At 44.9% G+C, this 18,532-nt stretch overlaps 1 protein-coding gene across 7 annotated transcripts in view; it reads left to right on the top strand.

The window, feature by feature from the left end:
• EPN1 (epsin 1) overlaps nucleotides 1–18,532 on the top strand; it is a 54,862-nt gene that overhangs the window by 14,173 nt on the left and 22,157 nt on the right. For 6 of the 7 annotated variants that reach the window (XM_032234670.1, XM_032234664.1, XM_032234669.1 and 3 more), the window contains exons 2-4: nucleotides 142–665; nucleotides 3,204–3,453; nucleotides 14,723–14,862. In XM_032234670.1, the coding sequence (XP_032090561.1) occupies nucleotides 438–665; nucleotides 3,204–3,453; nucleotides 14,723–14,862 (618 nt within the window). In that variant the 5' untranslated portion in view covers nucleotides 142–437. The remainder of the gene's footprint in view (nucleotides 1–141; nucleotides 666–3,203; nucleotides 3,454–14,722; nucleotides 14,863–18,532) is intronic. The other variant, XM_032234666.1, reaches the window with a different exon arrangement.

Raw genomic sequence — 18,532 nt, 5'->3', positions numbered from 1 at the left:
CATTCCACAGCGTTGTGTGGGGAGGGGGAAAAGAGGGGAGGAATATTATGCATGTTCGCTGCCTTGAGTTACTTATAAAGTAATAAGAGTGGAATAGCAAGTTAAATAAATCAGTATTAAAAGTTTTTCTCTCTTTTTCAGCTGTGTCTCGGGATGGCAGCGATGCCCAGATGGATGCTCATAGAGTGCTAGGGACGTCAGGCAAGTGGCACAGGAGCAGAAGTTGTGGCCTGTCTCTTGCGGAGCAAATTAGGTTCCATTCAGACTGGATATGCAGGATTCATTGTCTTAAGCAATTGGTTAAAAAACTTGATTTGCTTTAACCCAGAGAGCCCTTTTGGCTATCATTAGCTTGACTTATTTCAAAGCCATCCATAGGAAGTTTGGAGTACAGTACAAATCGACTCTCCCCCATTGTACACGCTTCGATCAGCACCATGTCGACGTCTTCACTGCGCCGTCAGGTGAAAAATATTGTACATAATTACTCTGAAGCCGAAATCAAGGTTCGCGAGGCTACATCAAATGACCCTTGGGGCCCATCTAGTTCTCTCATGTCTGAAATTGCTGATCTCACCTACAATGTGGTAGCCTTCTCAGAAATCATGAGCATGATCTGGAAGCGTCTCAACGATCATGGGAAAAATTGGCGTCATGTCTACAAGGTAAGCATGCACCGTCTCTTATTCTTTGAAATATACACATCTCCGGTAATGTTGCCATGATCACCATGTTTTGATTTTTCATAACTACCGTGTTTCCCTGAAAATAAGACAGGGTCTTATTTTTTTTTGCCCCACGAAATACGGCCTTGGGCTTATTATAGGGGGAGGGCTTATTGTTTTGGGATTGCCGGGCAGCTGCTCCTTTGCAAACTGGCTCCCGAAGAGCCAGGCATAGCCTCTGGGGCAAAGCAGCCATGAGGTGACCACGCTCACGAACAACTGCCTGGCAAACCTCCTCTCCAGCCGGGCAGAGCACCATTCACTGACCTAAGGGGTATTCCTAAGGCACCAAGGCATGTGGCGCTCTGCCCGCACCCCAGCTCCCGCAGCTTGGCACATTTGGGATACCCCTTAGGTCAGCGCATGGAGCTCTGCCCGGCTGGAGAGGGGGGTTGCGCGAGCCCCTGTTCCGCCCCGCAGCACTCCCAGCATAACTTCTCCGGCTTCTCTCGGACAGAGAGTCTTCTGGACAGAGAGTCTTCCAGCAGCCGGCCAACAACCATAGAACGCACTCTTAGAGTGGCCATTGCTGGAAGACTTAGCAGCCAAATTTTGGAGTTTGGAAGCCAGAGAAGAAGTTATGCTCGGAGCGCGATGGGGGTGGAATAGGTGCTCACGCAACCCCCCTCTGCAGCCGGGCAGAGCTCCATGCACTGACCTAGGGGGTATCTCTAATGTGCCAAGCCACAGGAGCTGGGGAGCGGGTAGAGCGCCATGTGCCTTGGCACCTTAGGGATACCCCCTAGGTCAGTGAATGGCGCTCTGCCTGGGTGGAGAGAGGGTTTGCTGGGCGGCTGCTCGTGACCATGGTCATCTCATGGCTGCTTCGCCCCTGAGGCTGTGCCTGGCTCTTCGGGAGCAAGTTCGCAAGGGAGCAGCCGCCTGGCAACTCCCCCCTCCGACCAGGCTAGAACGCCACTCCCCAACCTAGCAGTATCCCGAAGGCGCCAAGCAATGTGAGCGCCTTCCCCCCAGCTCCTGCAGCTTGGCGCCTTCAGGATACCGCTAGGTCGGTGAGCAGTGCTCTGCCTGGCCGGAGGGGGGGTGTCCAGGAGGCTTATTTTCGGGGGTGGGCTTATATTTTTGTCCACGTGAAAATTGGGGCAAGGCATTAGTTTCAGGACAGGTTGTATTTTCGGGGAAACGGTATTCACTGTTAAATCTGTTTCATTCCACTCCCACCTTGTTCCACAGATGCCTTATTAAGAAAGTGGAAAAGTTATTCATATGTATTATGATGTAGATTTTATCACAGAAGGCATGCTTCTTTGGGCACACACAACACAGTATTCAGAAGAATGGATATGTGCATTGCCATCTGTTTGCTTTATCCAAAAAGTCCAAATTTGTTAATTCATTCCCAAATGCAGATTTAATTCTTAAAAGAGCCGAGATAGCGCAGTGGTTAAGTGCAGTACTGCAGGCTATTTCAGCTGGCTGCTAGCTGCAGTTCAGCAGTTCAAATCTCACCCAGCTCAAGGTTGATTCATGGGTGGGCAACCATTAACCCACAGATGTTGATGGATTCTAAATAGCACCGACCATGATGGAAAATGTAGTATTGAAGAATGCTGTTTTGCACAAAGAATGGGGAAGCTGGTGATGTGAGCTACAATTTTCTGAAACATTAGCCATCATGGGTAGAATGGTGGGAGAAGTAGACCAGCAACATTTGGAGGTGTGCAACTTGCCCAGATGTGTTTCTTCATACTCCCCCCCCTTTCCCCCCCCCTGCTACTTGGATTGTGGGCGACCTTGTTGTTTACAGATACATTATAGAGAAAGCGATGGTTATTGACAAGAAATCAAGGAGTTGCAATTAGCTTTCTGATATTTGTTGGATCTTGTTCCCATCTGGATGAATCATTTGTTTATTATTCCTCTGTAAAAATCCATGTTCTCTAAAACGCAGTGCAGGTATCTTCCAGAAACACAGAAAGGATGCTGGGTCTGTGCTTATTATCTCAGTCTGCCTTTTTATCAAAACTATCCTTACCATATGCTGTTTTGGTTCCTTGAAATCCTTTTTTCCACAAACAATGTTGTCACTATGATGGCCTTTTAATGTGGATCACTGATTTTTATCACCTAATCACCATGTGGAGTAGGGATGGCTGAAAAAGAAAAAGTAGGCAGCGCAAGGTTTCTAACGAAATTCATTGCTGGCCCCACATTTTTACCATGGAATCATTAATTCATATGAATACTGGCAATCCTTCCCCTTTTCTTTGACAGAGAACCTGCAGATTCACATCCAGTTCAACCTGGGCTTCTGTTCCAAAAATATAAAGCTACCCAAGACATTTGGATAGTGAATTTCACCTATTAACTGTCTCCTGTATGAAAACTTATTTACTTGACTTGACCTTAGCATTCTCATAATTCTGCTTCCCCAGGGCCAAAACTTCTCCGAATCTCATTTTCACCTTTTATCTTCTAAGCATGTCATGAGTTCTTTTCTTCTTGCATCTCTTTCAGGCGATGACACTTATGGAGTACCTAATAAAGACAGGTTCAGAGCGGGTTGCCCAGCAGTGTAAGGAAAATATATATGCCATCCAGACATTAAAAGATTTTCAGTACGTTGACCGGGATGGCAAAGATCAAGGGGTCAACGTGCGGGAGAAGGCCAAGCAGCTGGTGGCCCTCCTTAAAGACGATGAGCGTCTCAAAGAAGAGCGGGCCCACGCCCTCAAAACTAAGGAGAAGCTGGCCCAGACTGCAACTGGTAAGTGCTCTGGGCCTTCATCTAGGTGACATTATCCTCTGTGTTATCCAAATCTACACCTCTCGTCTCCAGATGATTCTTCTTTAGTATAACAAGATTCTTATAAGATTCTAGTCCCTGTGTGTTTTAGCCTATTCTGACCTAGGCTTCCCAAGAGCAGGAAGCAAACTCCTTGTCCCGACAAAAAACCCTTTTATTAATTTAACTGTGAATTCTGCTCATTCACCTCCAGCAAAGTCTTTCAAGGGAGGATTTACAGTCACAGACCTTCTCTGGCTTGGAGAGCTGCCAGGCCAATATCTGCAGAACTTAGCAAGGAGTCTTGGAGAGTCACGAACCAATTAAGCAAACTAAATTGTCTCCTGCAAACTCCACTCCCCTTTCGCTCCTCTTTTATTTCCTCTGGGAGGGCCATTCATCTTCTGCCTGTGGCCTTACTCCTAAATTGACCCCTGCTCTTTAGCGGTTCGCTTCGTCTGCCAACTCTGTGCATGCGCACACTGGGAATAGGCTTCAGCTGTTCATCTGCCTCACTGATGTCTGACTCTGAAGGAAGCTGATAACTGGCATACAGCTCTGGCCCCCTCTCTGCCTACAACTCGGAGCCTTCCCCAGACTCCAGGACTGGGCCATGTTCCTCCCCAACCTCCTCACTGTCCGAATCTGCTGCCAGCTCTGCTGGTGGGCCACAACATAGCCTGTGTATTTCATAAGGTAGAACCACATTCCTTTGGATGATGGGAAGAATATTGATTCAAATATTGAGCAAAACTGTCAATCATACATTGGTCATGGGAAAGGAGAGATATTTTCCTTTGAATTCACCATATTTAATTTGCATGTGTTGGAATCATCTTTAACTATTTGTGTAGAAGTGATAATACACTTAATGACTGCCTTGTACAGGTTTTCCTCAACTTATAACTATAATTGAGCCCAGAATTATGGTCATACGTCATGCTGGTGGTTAAGCAGGTCATCATTTGACCGACCCAATTTTATGACATTTTTTGTGGTAGTTAAGCAGATCACCATGCTAGTAAATCAAATCAGTGGTCATTAAGAGAATGCTGTAGTCAGTAAACAAACTCCTTGTCTGAGTGGGTTTTTTTGCTTGAATCTGAAAGTAAGCACTTATTGTAAATCATGGTCACGTGACTGCAGGATGCTACAAATGGCTGTAAACGCAGGACAGTTGCTGAGCACCCCAAATTATGGTCATACGTCATGCTGGTTGGTGGTTATGGGGGATGGCCATCAGAACTTCAAATCCAGGTTATAATTTTATTTTGGGGTCTATAGTAACTCCAAATGGTTGCTAAGCGACTGGTTGTGTAAGTCAATATTTATCTATACTGTAATCGTTCACAGTTATGACGACAATGAAAAAGTAATTTTGTGATCCATCCTCACGTTTACAACCTTTGCAGGTCTGTAAGTAAAGGAAAGCTTAGATAAGATTGTAAGCACCGTCACGGTTTCACTTAGTAAGTACTTCCCTTAATGACCCTGTTGGTCCCAGTTGTAGTCGCTAAACAAAGATTACCTCTATAGTGGCCTGAAGGCCAGAGCCATCAACCAGAGCATTCTTAATTTCATTAAATTTCATTAATTTCTCACTATATATGGAAAAACAATGATACCTCTGTTTGTGTGGTATAAATACTGTCATATATAGCTTGGAGAAAAAGCATTAGAATAGAAATTGGGGACCAGATGAGTGTTACACTTTCTACATCAGCAAAAAACGTGTCCTGACACCATTTGCAACCCCATTCCCATACAGCAGCCTTTCCACCTTCTGGTTTCTTCCAGTTCTAATATGTCAAGCACAAGAGTGAAGGCAGTGGAAATAAATACATCATATATATGGCATGCTAACACCCTCTACAAGAATCTGAATGACTAGCAAATTGGCGGTAGATAAGAGTTATTGGAATTCAAGGTGGGCCTGGACTTAAATCTCTTGTGGGTGTGAAAGGATTCGAGAGTGATGACTTGCTTGACCCTTCCTTCAGGCTCAGCCAAGTCATCTACCATGATAGAATCATAACTTCCAGAATCCCCATATTGTTCTAAGAGCTAGATTCCAGCCAAATGCACTTGAGAAATTCCTGATAAGGTGAGGTGCTGGACTTTGTTTGTAGAAGCTGGATTATTTTAGCTGTTTAGGTTCAGTTATGAGGATGTTTGAAAAATCTGAACTTGCTAACTTGTCTCCAGTGCAACTTTGTCATTTTCCACTTGGAGACAGCAGGAAGGACTCTGTGGAGTCATTCATAGGAAAACATAGTCATCCTGTCTTGATCGTGTTCATTTTTTCTGAAGTTATACCTACAGAAAAAGGTGTGCCCTGATATAACTCTCACCAATTTGGCAGGTTGCCAGGCTTGGAGATTGAGTTACAGGCTTCCTTGATCTGCTGGTGCCCTTTCTCCATATTGATAACCTCTGGATGAAATTCCACCACGTTTGTTTGCATGACACCTGGTAGGGCAGGTTCAGAATTTTTTTTTTTTTAAGTGCAGCGTTTGCTTCCTGTTGTAACCATTTCAGCATAAATGCAGGGAACTGGGGAATTGTTAGAGAGAATTCAGTAGAAAAAGGAAGGAGGGAATAGCCATAGCCTCCCCCATAACCTCAACCCCCAAATGGAGCTGCAGATAGGCTTTTCACCATATATGGCCAGAGCGATATTCCAAGCAATGTCCTGCAGTTAAATTCAACCCCCAACCTCATGATATGTGTAGTGTTAACTACACCCTTTGATTGAAGTACAATAGATAAAGGAAGATAAGAAAGTTGCCTTAAGCACTAATTCCTAAAACAAATCTATGAGCAATAAAAACTATGTCACATAAAAGAGATATGAAAGAGCAAATCCTATTGAGTTCTTCAGAAGTGCCCCCCTCATAAATTAAGTTTCTTGGGTGTGTTTGTGGAAGTAGGAAAAACCAAAGGCCATACCAACCTTTGGGACAATGGGAAAAATGGTGCTTAAAATAGCAAAGCTGTCTGTCATACATCAGTTATCAGGAAAGAGAAATTTTCCCTTGAGTTGACCACATTTAATTTGTCTTGTGTATTTAGATTCTGTAGTCTCCTTTAATTCTTTGGTTAGCAATGGGACTATAGTGGTCTAAAGCCACAGCCATTCCTGGAGCAGTCTTAATTTCATGAAACACCCTTGTTTTCTCCTTTTATATGGAAAAACAATGGTGTTACTCTGTATGTGATATAAATATTGTCATTTTATGTTTAATTTGGAGAAGATAAAAGATTCTGAATAGTAATCAGTGTGTATCAGGGTTTGGCTCTCCATCTCTGGGACCCTAATAGGAGAAGGTAGAAAACATTTCAAAAGTAATTCTTATTTAAAATAAATTCATTTGGATGACCTCAGTTTCTCAGTTGAGTATATAGATGCTAACTAAGCCAAGGAGTCTCATATTCTGGGTCAAGTTTATTTTTATTCTTACTTCCATTTCTTATTAGAGATGGGTTCTAATGTGTCAGGTAAGAATGAGACCACACATGAAGGTTTTTTTGCTAAAAAGCCTATGAACAGCAATCTTCTCAACTAATGGTTAGCACTTCCTTGGAATTGAAAAAAAGTCAGTGGAATTCAAGGGAGATTGGATTTAATCTGCTTGTGGCTATTTAGGGATTCTAGGCTAATCCCTCTTTTACCACTGCCTCCAGGTTTTGCCTTTCCTTTCCCTACACTATGAATGACCATAATACTGTATTCTTTTATTATAGAATACTATTTGAAATTATATATATATATATATATATATATATATATATATATATATATATATATATATATATATATATATATATATATATATATATCATATAGCATAGTATTTTTATGCAAAAAATTATCATATAGCATAGTATTTTATGCAAAAAAAATAAATTTGTTAAAAATCAGTTTTATCAAAAATATCAATACAGTTTTGTAATTTAATCTACAGAATTTAGAACTGAAATTTCTAACACACAATGGATAATTTCTCATTTTGGCAGTGCATAACAATGAATTATTGATTATTGGCAAACAATTATAAAGTACTGAGGATCCACTGACTACCTTAGTGGATTTCACATTTTTGGAAATGCTTCTCTTAATCTCTGATGGCTTGGGCTGTAGTTATGTGCTAGTGAAGTTCAGTATTTCAGGCCTACTCTAATGTGGGGCCTGGAGAAAGAGCCAGGGTTTCAGAACTTTTTGAAACATGGCCAGGGGTTTTTTTGGGGGGGGGAGGGGTGAATAACTGATTTATTATTTCAGAGGATCATACTATGGCAAAGTTTGTGATCCTCTGATTGCTAAGTCCTAAAGTTTGTTTGCTTTTAGCTTGCTGAATTGTCAGACGCCAAACATTCTGTCTTATCAATTATAGTTTCTGGCGTAACAATATATGTGAATTAGATCAGGATAAGTGTCTATGGAGATTCTCAGACATCCGGATCACGGTTGTCGCAAGGGTGCTTTTTCAAGAGGCCATTGGACGTTCTGGTTTTTCTTTGAAGACGTTTCATAGATGAGCTTCTTGGATGATGAGAAGAAGCTTCTTCAGCTCTGACTGGATGGTAAGGAATGGAAGGATTTATGCTGTCTGCAAAGAGTATAAATCCTTCCATTCCCCACCAACCAGCTAGAGCTGAAGAAGCATTTTGGATGAGAAACGAAACTCTTCAAAGAAAAGCAAGAAAGCCCAGTTGCCTCTTGAAAAAGCACCTTTGGGATAGGTCAGGATAAGTAACAGCCTGTTAATACACCGTATTTACTACCACCTTTTGCTCATACATGTAGGGTGTGGCCCCTGGTCACCAAAAGCTGTTCAATTTGAGATTTGGATAAATTACCTTGGCTAACAGCAATGTAACTTGGATGAGGAAATGACAATTCCTGAGAAGGCTTCCCTTCTCTTAATAGCGTATTACAGAAGTAGGGGGCAGATAGGAGTTCTATTTTTTTTAATTGGAAGTACTGAGATAATTAAAACTATTTTGGACTTAGCGTTTGACCTTCCTCGGCTCCATTTCTGATTAACGTCCTATTGCTAGCTCTCTGCTCTGCCTTTGGTTGATAATGTAAGCTGGGCTTTTAGCCAATTTTGCAAAAAGTGTGCCTGTTTGGATTTCTGGAGAGCAACTTTATAAGGTGGCTTATCTTTCTTTGGCCTTGCACTATGGAACTACATTCACTGTTTTAAAGTTAATTAGACTAGTCAGTTGGTTTTTTTTAAAATAAAAACATTCTTGGAACAGGTAGTCCTTGACTTACAACAGTTCATTTAGTGACCATTCAAAGTTACAGTGGCACTGAAAAAAATGACTTATGACCGTTTTTCACACCTACGACCATTCCAGCATCCCTGTGGTCACATGATCACAATTCATATTTACGATGGGTGCCGCTTCCTGAGGTCATGTACCTTTTGCAACCTTCTGACAAGCAAAGTCAATGGGGAAGCCAGATTCACTTAAAGCCATGTTACTAACTTAACAACTGCAGTGATTCACTTATCAATTGTGGCAAGAAAGGACATTTAAAAAATGGGGTAAAACTCACGACTACTTTGCCTAGCAACATAAATTTGAGTCTCAATTGTGGTGGTTAGTCAAGGCCTACCTGTAATTTCAGGAGGGGAAATATATATAAATATCTATTCAAGTTCCAGCTTTTCTGTTCTATTACATCTGTGTTTCTCAGTCTTGGCGACTGTGGACTTCAACTAACTGTTGAAGTTGAGGTCCACAGGACTTAAAGTCGCCAAGGTTGAGAAACACTGTATTTACATATTTCCCTATTTTTTATTAAAATAAAATAATTGTAGAGCCCACTGGCTTTCTGTGTATAAGCTAGAGCTAATTAGTGGACATTTTCATGCTGTTGATCAGCATTGTGTCTTTGAAATAGTGCTTTAAAATGCAATAAAGAGCAGTTTAGAAATAATCACCTCATTTCCTTTTGAAGGAACCCATCTGGGAGACATGCCAACTCTGTTCTCAATGTGCCATGTACATTTTGTCAAATCACATCACTTGGTTTAAGAACACCCAATTTTTGGCTGACAAAATCATTTCCATCAGGCAAATAATCTTCTGACTACATATAATTTGAAAGTTTGAGTTCTCTCATTCACCTTGAGGCACTTCAGGCAGTTATTAAATGTCCTGGGCTGTTCATGTCATAATTGGATTGTCGCAATGTCCTCTAGACTTTATAATTGCAGTTGATCCCAGTATTACAGTATTATGTCGCTGCTGTCGTATGTCAAGGCCAAAAATATTTTATTGGCTTTTTCCATGAGGGCCTTTCAGCAAAACCATACATTGGACTTGGCATTGTTTGCCCAAATCAGTGAAAAAGCATTGCAAACTATAGTCACATGATTGTGGGATGCTGCATCCAATTGTAGAGCTCACTTAACCAACATGTGATCATGTGACTGCAGAGGGAGGTGGTGGCACAACAATTTATGATGGCTGGGGATGTTTTACAGGCTGTAAAGCACCTGTTCTATGACTGTTGTAACGTTGAACAGTTGTAAAATAAGGACTACCTATACATGGGGTTGCCCTTGAAGGCCATCCGGAATCTACCCCAGTTGGTTTCAGAAGTGCAATTCAAGGTATTGAATATCTTATTTATGTATCTATCAATCTAGGCACAGAGGAGCCCAATAAGAGCCCTCTGTCAGGTCCTTTCCTGCCAGTTTTCTTTTCAGTTTCACCTCCTCCACTCCCTTCTCCCTTTCAAAAAGCAGTTCCTAGCCCATAGGAATGTTTGACAGAAACCTGAATTTTCATATGGTGATTATTGTGAAACTTAAATTTGACATATTGTTTCCTAGAGCCAAAATGGAAATCAATCTTCTTTTTCTATTTATCTATTCCTATTCCTATCTGTGTATGCTGGAACATACACACCCACGGCTGTGGGTGTGTATGTTCCAGCATAACTCTGGAAAGCCTTGAGCAATTACAACCAAACTTAGTACACCGATGACTTACTCTCTGGAAACAAATACTGTGGGGGAAAGACACCCCTAAAACCCCTCGGGATGTGTGTTCTGTTAAGATACAGCCTGTTGTGCCTTAAAATGGCTTCTACTGTACTGCCGTAAAATGGCTTCTACTGTGCAGTGCAATGGAGTTGCCATGGTAGCAGCTTCGCAGTACTCCACAAGGGGGCTCACTCTGCTAAGAGGGGGGGGGGGAATCCAACATTAGAAATTACATTTGGTCCAGACATTTCCCTCCTTTAAATAAATACCTGGGCAACATCAGGTTATCGACTAGTTACTTATGAAGTCCCGTTGGCTCACAGGCCTGGATATCTGAATGGCTTGTTTCCAATCATTTCGGCACACAAAATACATTCTGACAGAGTTGGTGCACTCCAGGTCCCTTCCATTAAATATTGTCCTTTGTGAGACCAAGAAAATATGCTTTCTCCTCTTCTGGAACAGCATCCCTCCAGAGATCAGGATGGCTCCCTCTCTCCTGGGATTCCAGAAAGCTCCAAAAATCTGGCTTTGGTCCCAAGACTGTGGTTGATATATCATTACTTGTCTAGGATCATTGCCTTGTTTGGTTTCTGTTGGCTGTAGGATTATTTTAGTCTGGACTGTCCATTTAGCTTAATGTTTTTATGGGGTGTTTTTTTTTAATAGCAGCAAAACTAAATGAAAAAAATATATATCTTTGCCCTACTTTGTCATTCCAGAAAGCCCCAGATAGATAATCCAGAAAATATGACTGTTTATTGTAAGCTTAATGGCTGAACAAAAATGCGAACCAGAGTCTTTAAGTCTGTCCAGCACTCTCCAGGGACAGGCAGCTTGAAGCCTAGAGATGCAGGATCTTGTTTTCACTGGATCCAGATGGAATTCAAAACTTAGGAAACGGACATGCTGCACAACGCACACTGGGATTTGCTTAGCCTTGAAGTGTGGTCAGGCTTTTAGCTACTGCTGCAATTTTTACTCCTTGGTTGCTTTGATTAGTGCTTATCAAGGGTCAAGTGGGTTTGCTGCTAACGTACCTGCCTCCCAACTGCGTTGCAGCATCCCTCCCCTCGCTCCTCGAGTCAGTAGCCGAGCTGGCAGTTGAGTTCCCCAGGCTTATAGTTCTGGGGGATTTCAATCTGCCATCGCTCGGTGAACGCTCTGATGGGGCGCAGGAGTTCATGGCTTCCATGACAGCCATGGGCTTGACCCAAGTAATTCGGGGCCCAACCCACGCAGCGGGTCACATGCTCGACCTCGTATTCCTCTCGGAGCAGTGGATGTGTGATCTTGGTCTGAGGGGTAATGAGATCCTACCCCTGTCGTGGTCAGACCACTGCCTACTGAGGCTTGACTTCCGGAGGCCAAACCCCCACCGTAGGGAGGAGGAACCGACCAGATGGTTCCGCCCCAGGCGACTCATGGACCCGTTGAGGTTCCAGACGGAGCTTGGGGTTATTCCTGATACTCTCGCCCACAGTTCGGCGGAGACTCTGGCTGCCGCCTGGTACTCGGCGGCGTCGGAGTCTCTCGACCGGATTGCGCCACTACGGCCCCTCCGGGTCAGTGGATCCCGGAGACCTCCCTGGTTTACCGAGGAGCTCCGGGAGAAGAAACGCCGGAGGAGGTGCCTAGAGCACCAGTGGAGGTCCGATAGGTCCGAGGCGAACCGAGCACTCTTAACTACCTGCACCAAGGACTATGTCCGAGCACTAAGAACTGCAAAAAGATCATATATTTCAGCCTTGGTTGCGTCCGCCGAGTCACGCCCAGCCGCCCTGTTTAGGATAACCCGCTCCCTCCTCAATAGGAGGGATGCGGGAGACCCCTTGCAGGGTAGGGCTGAGGATTATGCTCAATTCTTGGCGGACAAAGTAGCTCGGTTTCGATCGGACTTGGACTCCACCGCAGTAGATCCAGCTGAGACACAGGAGGATCACTTGCCACACCAGTTCTGGGTTGAGTTCCAGGACGTTGCCTCTGGGGATGTGGACAGGGCCATTCGAGCTGTAAGTGCCTCCACTTGTATTCTGGACCCGTGTCCCTCCTGGCTGGTTGCCAACAGCAGGGAGGTGACACATGGCTGGATCCAGGCGGTTGTCACCGCCTCCCTTCGGGAGGGGCACTTCCCCGCCGTACTTAAAACGGCGGTGGTGAGACCCCTCCTGAAGAAACCATCGTTAGATCCAGCCATTTTAAACAACTTTCGTCCTGTCTCCAACCTTCCCTTTATCGGGAAGGTTGTTGAGAAGGTGGTGGCCTTTCAGCTCCAACGGGCCTTGGAGGAAGCTAGCTATCTTGACCCCTTCCAGTCCGGCTTCAGACCTGGTTACAGCACAGAAACCGCTTTGGTCGCATTGACCGATGATCTCTGGAGGGCCAGAGATGGAGGCTATGCGTCCATCCTGGTTCTCCTTGACCTCTCAGCGGCTTTCGATACCATCGACCATGGTATCCTTCTGCGACGACTGCGGGAGGTGGGAGTGGGAGGCACTGTTTTGCGGTGGTTCTCCTCCTACCTCTCGGACAGGTCGCAGTCGGTGTTGGTCGGGGGGCAGAGATCGTCCCTGAGGCCCCTAAAATATGGGGTGCCGCAGGGTTCGGTCTTATCCCCCCTACTATTTAACATATACATGAAACCGCTGGGCGAGATCATTCGGAGGCACGGGATAAAATACCACCAATATGCGGACGATACGCAATTGTATCTGTCCGCCCCGTGCCAACTCAATGAAGCGGTGGACGTGATGAACCGGGGTCTGGAGGCCGTTAAGAACTGGATGAGTGCTAACAAACTGGTACTCAACCCGGACAAGACCGAGTGGCTGTTGTGCTTCCCCCCCAATAATTTGGCTAATATACCAACGCTTAGGCTGGGGGGTCAAATTTTATACCCCTCAGATAGGGTCCGCAACTTAGGAGTCCTCCTGGACCCACAGCTGACTTTTGATCACCAGCTGTCAGCTGTGACCAGGGGGGCATTTGCCCAGGTTCGCCTGGTCCGCCAGTTGCGGCCCTACCTAGACCGGGGGGCTCTCACAACAGTCACTCGAGCCCTTGTGATCTCTAGACTGGAATACTGCAATGGGCTCTACATGGGGTTGCCCTTGAAGTGCATCCGGCGACTGCAGCTAGTCCAGAATGCAGCCGCGCGAGTGATAGTGGGCGCACCGCGGTTCGCCCACGTTACACCTGTCCTCCGCGAGCTGCACTGGCTACCTGTTGGTCTCCGGGTGCGCTTCAGGGTACTGATGACCACCTTTAAAGCACTCCATGGTAGTGGATCTGAGTACTTGAGAGACCGCCTGCTGCCGATTACTTCCCTAAATCGACCAATTAGATCGCACAGACTGGGCCTCCTCCGAATCCCATCTGCCAGTCAATGCCGACTGGCGACCACACGGAGGAGAGCCTTTTCTGTTGCTGCTCCGACCCTGTGGAACGAGCTCCCCATGGAGATCCGTACCCTCACCACTATCCAGACCTTCCGCGCAGCCCTCAAGATCTGGCTCTCCCAGCAGGCCTGGGGATAGGCTTCCAATTCACCCGCCCAAGTGTTTGATTGTTGAATGAAAGTTGTGTTTTACTATCTTTCTTTGTTCACATATTGTTTTGTTTTTGACCTTGCACCCCCCCCCTCCCCCCCCCCCCTGTGGTTGTAAGCCGCCCTGAGTCCCCTCAGGGAAAAGGGCGGCATATAAATCCCAATAAACTGAAACTGAAACTGAAACTTATCAATTTCAGGTGATTTTTTTTTTGGCCTTCAGATCACCTTGCTAACCTGCACTTGAGGCCCTGCAGCTGTTGGAGAAATGTAATGAACAGATTATAAATGAAAATGTGGTATTTCATGAAAGTTAACACAATATCAATAGCACTTAGACTTATGTACCACTTCAGAGTGCTTTACAGCCCTCTCTGAGTGGTTTACAGAGTCATCATATTGCCCAAACTGGGTCCTCATTTTACTGACCTTGGAAGGATGGAAGGCTGAGTCAACCTTTAGCCGGTCAGGATCGAACCCCTGGCAGTCGGCAGAATTAGCCTGCAATACTGCATTCTAAAGGCAATCACAAATAAGGCTGTGTATTACTTGCAGTTGTTCAGGAGAAATACCTATCATCTGTCATCTCTTTTCTGTCTACCTGCAACATCACCTACAGATTGTTTTGGTCTTTGAACTGAGATTGGAAAGATCTTCATTCTGAACCAACTATCTCCTGTCATGTTCTTTTTTTCAGCTTCTTCTGCTTCATCGTCTTTGGCAAATGCCCCAGTAGAAGCAGAGCAAGCATGGCCCCAAAGCAGTGGGGAAGAAGAGCTGCAGCTGCAGCTGGCACTGGCCATGAGTAAAGAGGAAGCGGAGCAGGTAAGCGCCAAGGTAAATCTGTCACTGGAGGCTCTATGGTTGCATGGAGGTGGGGCAAAGGATGGGCGAATGATCATTGTCTGATGGGATATAAAATATTGTATATGTCAAGGGAATGGCTGTTATTTGCTGTGCAAATTCTCATTTGAATCTATTGAAGCTTGAGAACTGTCATGTGGAAGAATATAAATTACGAAATCAGGAACACTGATTTTGATTTGGGGCCATTCTCCTATTTCTTTGTAGGAGAAACATCTCCAGAAGTTTCGTCTCCACGCCTCAACGTCTATAGCTGGTTGAAAAATTGAGCAGCTGCTACAACTGTAGAGTTGCATGGGTTATTGTAGCTCATTATTCTCAACTTCATCACATTTAAGATCTGTGGATTTCCTATTCCAGAATTCCACATCCAGAATGTTGGGGTAGGGGGGAATTCTGGGAGTTGAAGACCACACACTTAAACTTGCTGAGGTTGAGGAACACAACTATAAGCCATGAAGAGAATCAGAAATAGAGTCTGCAGGCTTTTGAATTTTGTTCCCTTATTTATTTTCCACACTTTGCATTAGATTTAATCCCACAGCATAGCCTGACCCCACTTCCTTTTGTAATTTTGTAAGCCCACCTGACCAACACCAGAAGCTCCAAGAGAGCTCCTCTTGTGTAGGGGTGGCTGGACAAGCTGAGATAGCTGCCAATGATTCCTCTCAGGTTCCGAGTAGAGACTTCATCGCCTCTTAAGGTCTGGTACCCGAAGGATTGCCTTCACTAACCTCTTTGTTTAGGTAGGAGTTCCCAACCCTCGCACTACGACCTGGTACTGGGCTGTGGTTTGTTCGGAACTGGGCCACGCAAACAGCAGGTGAGCGCACATGTACAGCTCCATTTGCGCATGGGCCTGTCGCGGACAGAAATGGAGCTTAACCTGAGCAAATGGAGCTGTGCGCCCAAGAGTGAGTGACTACCACTCAATGAACCATTTCCTGTCTCCCACCTACCCACCTGTCAGCTTGCAAAGCCAGAAAGGTTGGAGACACTGTGCTTAGGGCACCCGAGATCATTTTCAAAGCTCCCCCGCCCCAAGAATGTTTCTCTGTATCCTCCCCCCCCCCCCCCCCCAATCTTTGATGAGAAAAAAGTTTCGTGAATGGTTAAACCCTAGTTACTCAATGACTCGCCTCCTTTGGATGGTTCAGTGCCAAAAAAAAGGTACAGGTATTCTTTTTGTTACAATAGTAATTGGGATCTAAATTTCTGTCATTAACTGAACAGTCATAAAGTACAACAGCATGTGACCTCATCGTTCAGCAATGAGAATCCCAGCAGTTCCCATGGTTAATAGAATCCCTAAGGTTGTTAGGCAAGGATCCACCCCAATCCAAGACATTCCTGTCTTTGTCCCTCCCATCCCCCAGCCTCAGTAACCAAAGGGACTGCCTCCTCTGCCTTCTCCTATAGGGCCTATCTGAGCCTCTCTCTGATAGGTTCCCTCACATGCCTATCTCTCCCCTCTGTCTCTGCCGTTTTGGACCACCCAGCAGTCCACCATCTGGGAAGAAAGCCAGTTGAGATTTGGACAAGGCTGCATGTGGCCTTGGGAAGAAAGCCTAGTGAGGCCAGCAGCTACATCATGAAAGGCCAGGCCAGATGCGCCTTGTCAACAGTAGATAGAAGAAGATGGGGAAGGCCAGCTGGGACCAGTAGAGCTGGCAGGGTGAGGGGAATGCAGGCTGGCAGCCAAATGGAGCCAAGGGTTAGCAGAGCCCAGAGTGGAGGGCAGGATGGCCAAAAGGACAGAGATGGAGGCAAGAGAATAGGTAGGGAGGAGCTGAAAAGCACCCTTGCAGTTATTCATTGTTGGTGGTCTGCAAAGCCCCTGAATCTTGATCACATAACAACAGCAGGGGCACTGGAACGGACATAACTTTGGGGACTGGGCAGTAACATTCACTCATTGCTGCCGTAATTTCAAACAGTCGCCGATCTTCAACTTTGTTCCCACTGTATTATGTGCTGCTGTATTTTCAGCAATTATTAATTACTTTCAATTCTGCTGTGCATTTGTTGTCCTGTTTTTATAATTCAAAAATTAAAAAGCTTAAAAAGATAATAGTGAGAAAGTCCCTGGCTGTAAAGGTTTTAAAAAGGTTACTTGTAAATTAATTTTGTTTCCTTTTTTTTTTTGAAGGCTATTTTAATCAGCTTGGATTCAGTTTGAATAATCAAATCAATTTTATGCATTGGATTTTCAAATCAGATTACTTTGGAAAATCGATTTGAATTTACAGATCAAATTATTTGAGTTGAGGCTATCACATAGCCTGATGCTGAAGGGGCTTAAAGAGGGCTTGTGGGTAAATGGCCAGTGCCCAGTTGAATGATAACTAGACCAAAAAGAATGGTGCTAGCATACATGTTTCCAAATAAAAATAGCAGTAGGGTGTGTGTGTGTGACTAATTAATCAAATAGAGCCAAAAATCATAAGGCTTTAGGGAGCCATTTCCATCCCGGGTTGGAACACTGATCTTGTGGCCTTGGGCTGACAGTTGCTGCAGATTGCAATGTCCAGAGGGAATCAGATTTGAGGAAGAAATCTTTTTTAAAGAGGCTGCTTTATTAGGGCTGCTTTCCTTCCTCTGATGTCTTCCAGATGTGTTGGACTGTGTAGCTCTCGTGTTATGGCTGTACACCGGAGGCTGCGGAAAGTAAGGGATCTGGTTTAACAATTATGCCTGTGGGATAGAGTGAGTTGTGGAAGGGAGGGGAGTTGATACTGTCAGTTCCTTCAGCTGTTGCTCCTCTTTAAGAGCATGACCCTCTTTTTAAAATGTCTTGGCTGGAGCCCTTAGAACACCAGATAAAGGAGCCGAATCTTGATAGGGATTGTTTTGAGCATAACTGAGCTTTGAAATAAGTATTTTGTAATGCCTTTGGTCAAGATAAGGGATAAATCTCACAATGCCACTGGAAGTAAAATCAGTCATGATAGTCTTCTGGACCAGCTTCGAGAAGTGGGATGGACAGTATGGTAGTTTTCTGTCTTTCCTTCCCCCTCCAGGGCTGGTTCCAGTTTATGTGGATAGGGGAGGAGACACCCAGTCTATGGCTCCTGCTACATGGGGTTCAGTCCTCTCCTCTTTCATATCTGCATGAAGTCTCTGGGTGAGATCACCCCTTTATTTGGGATGAGGTATATCATAAGTGTGCAGATGATACCCAGCTATATATCTCCACCCTGGGCCATCTGAGCAATGCTGTGGAGGTCTTACTGATGTCGGGAGGCTGTGGGAGACTTGATGGAGAGCAAGAGGCTTTGGCTCAACCCTAGGGAGAGACCAAGTGACTTTGGTTATTAGGATCCCCTTGTTCTGGGGACTTTCCATCACTTGTTCCTGATGTGCTTACCCTGCCGGTCCCATACACAGTTTGGAGGTCTCCCTGAACCTGTGGCTCCTACTCAAGGAGGTAGCCATGGCTAGGAAGGCATTGTACAGCTTCATGTCGCGCATCGGTTACGCCGCTTCCCGTGGCTGACTGGGGAATTCTGGGAGTTGAAGTCCACAAGTCTTAAAATCACCCAAGCTTGGACACCCCTGGTTTAATGATGCACTTTTATCTACCTTTCCTCTGTTGTAGTTTTCAAACCCCTTCCCTCTCCTAAGAAGTCTGCCTCCTCCACCG

This window comes from Thamnophis elegans, chromosome Z (genome assembly GCF_009769535.1).
Source record: "Thamnophis elegans isolate rThaEle1 chromosome Z, rThaEle1.pri, whole genome shotgun sequence".
Classification (NCBI taxonomy): domain Eukaryota; kingdom Metazoa; phylum Chordata; class Lepidosauria; order Squamata; family Colubridae; genus Thamnophis; species Thamnophis elegans.
Note: the sequence above shows the minus strand (reverse complement) of the source record. Positions and strands in the feature narration are given on the sequence as shown.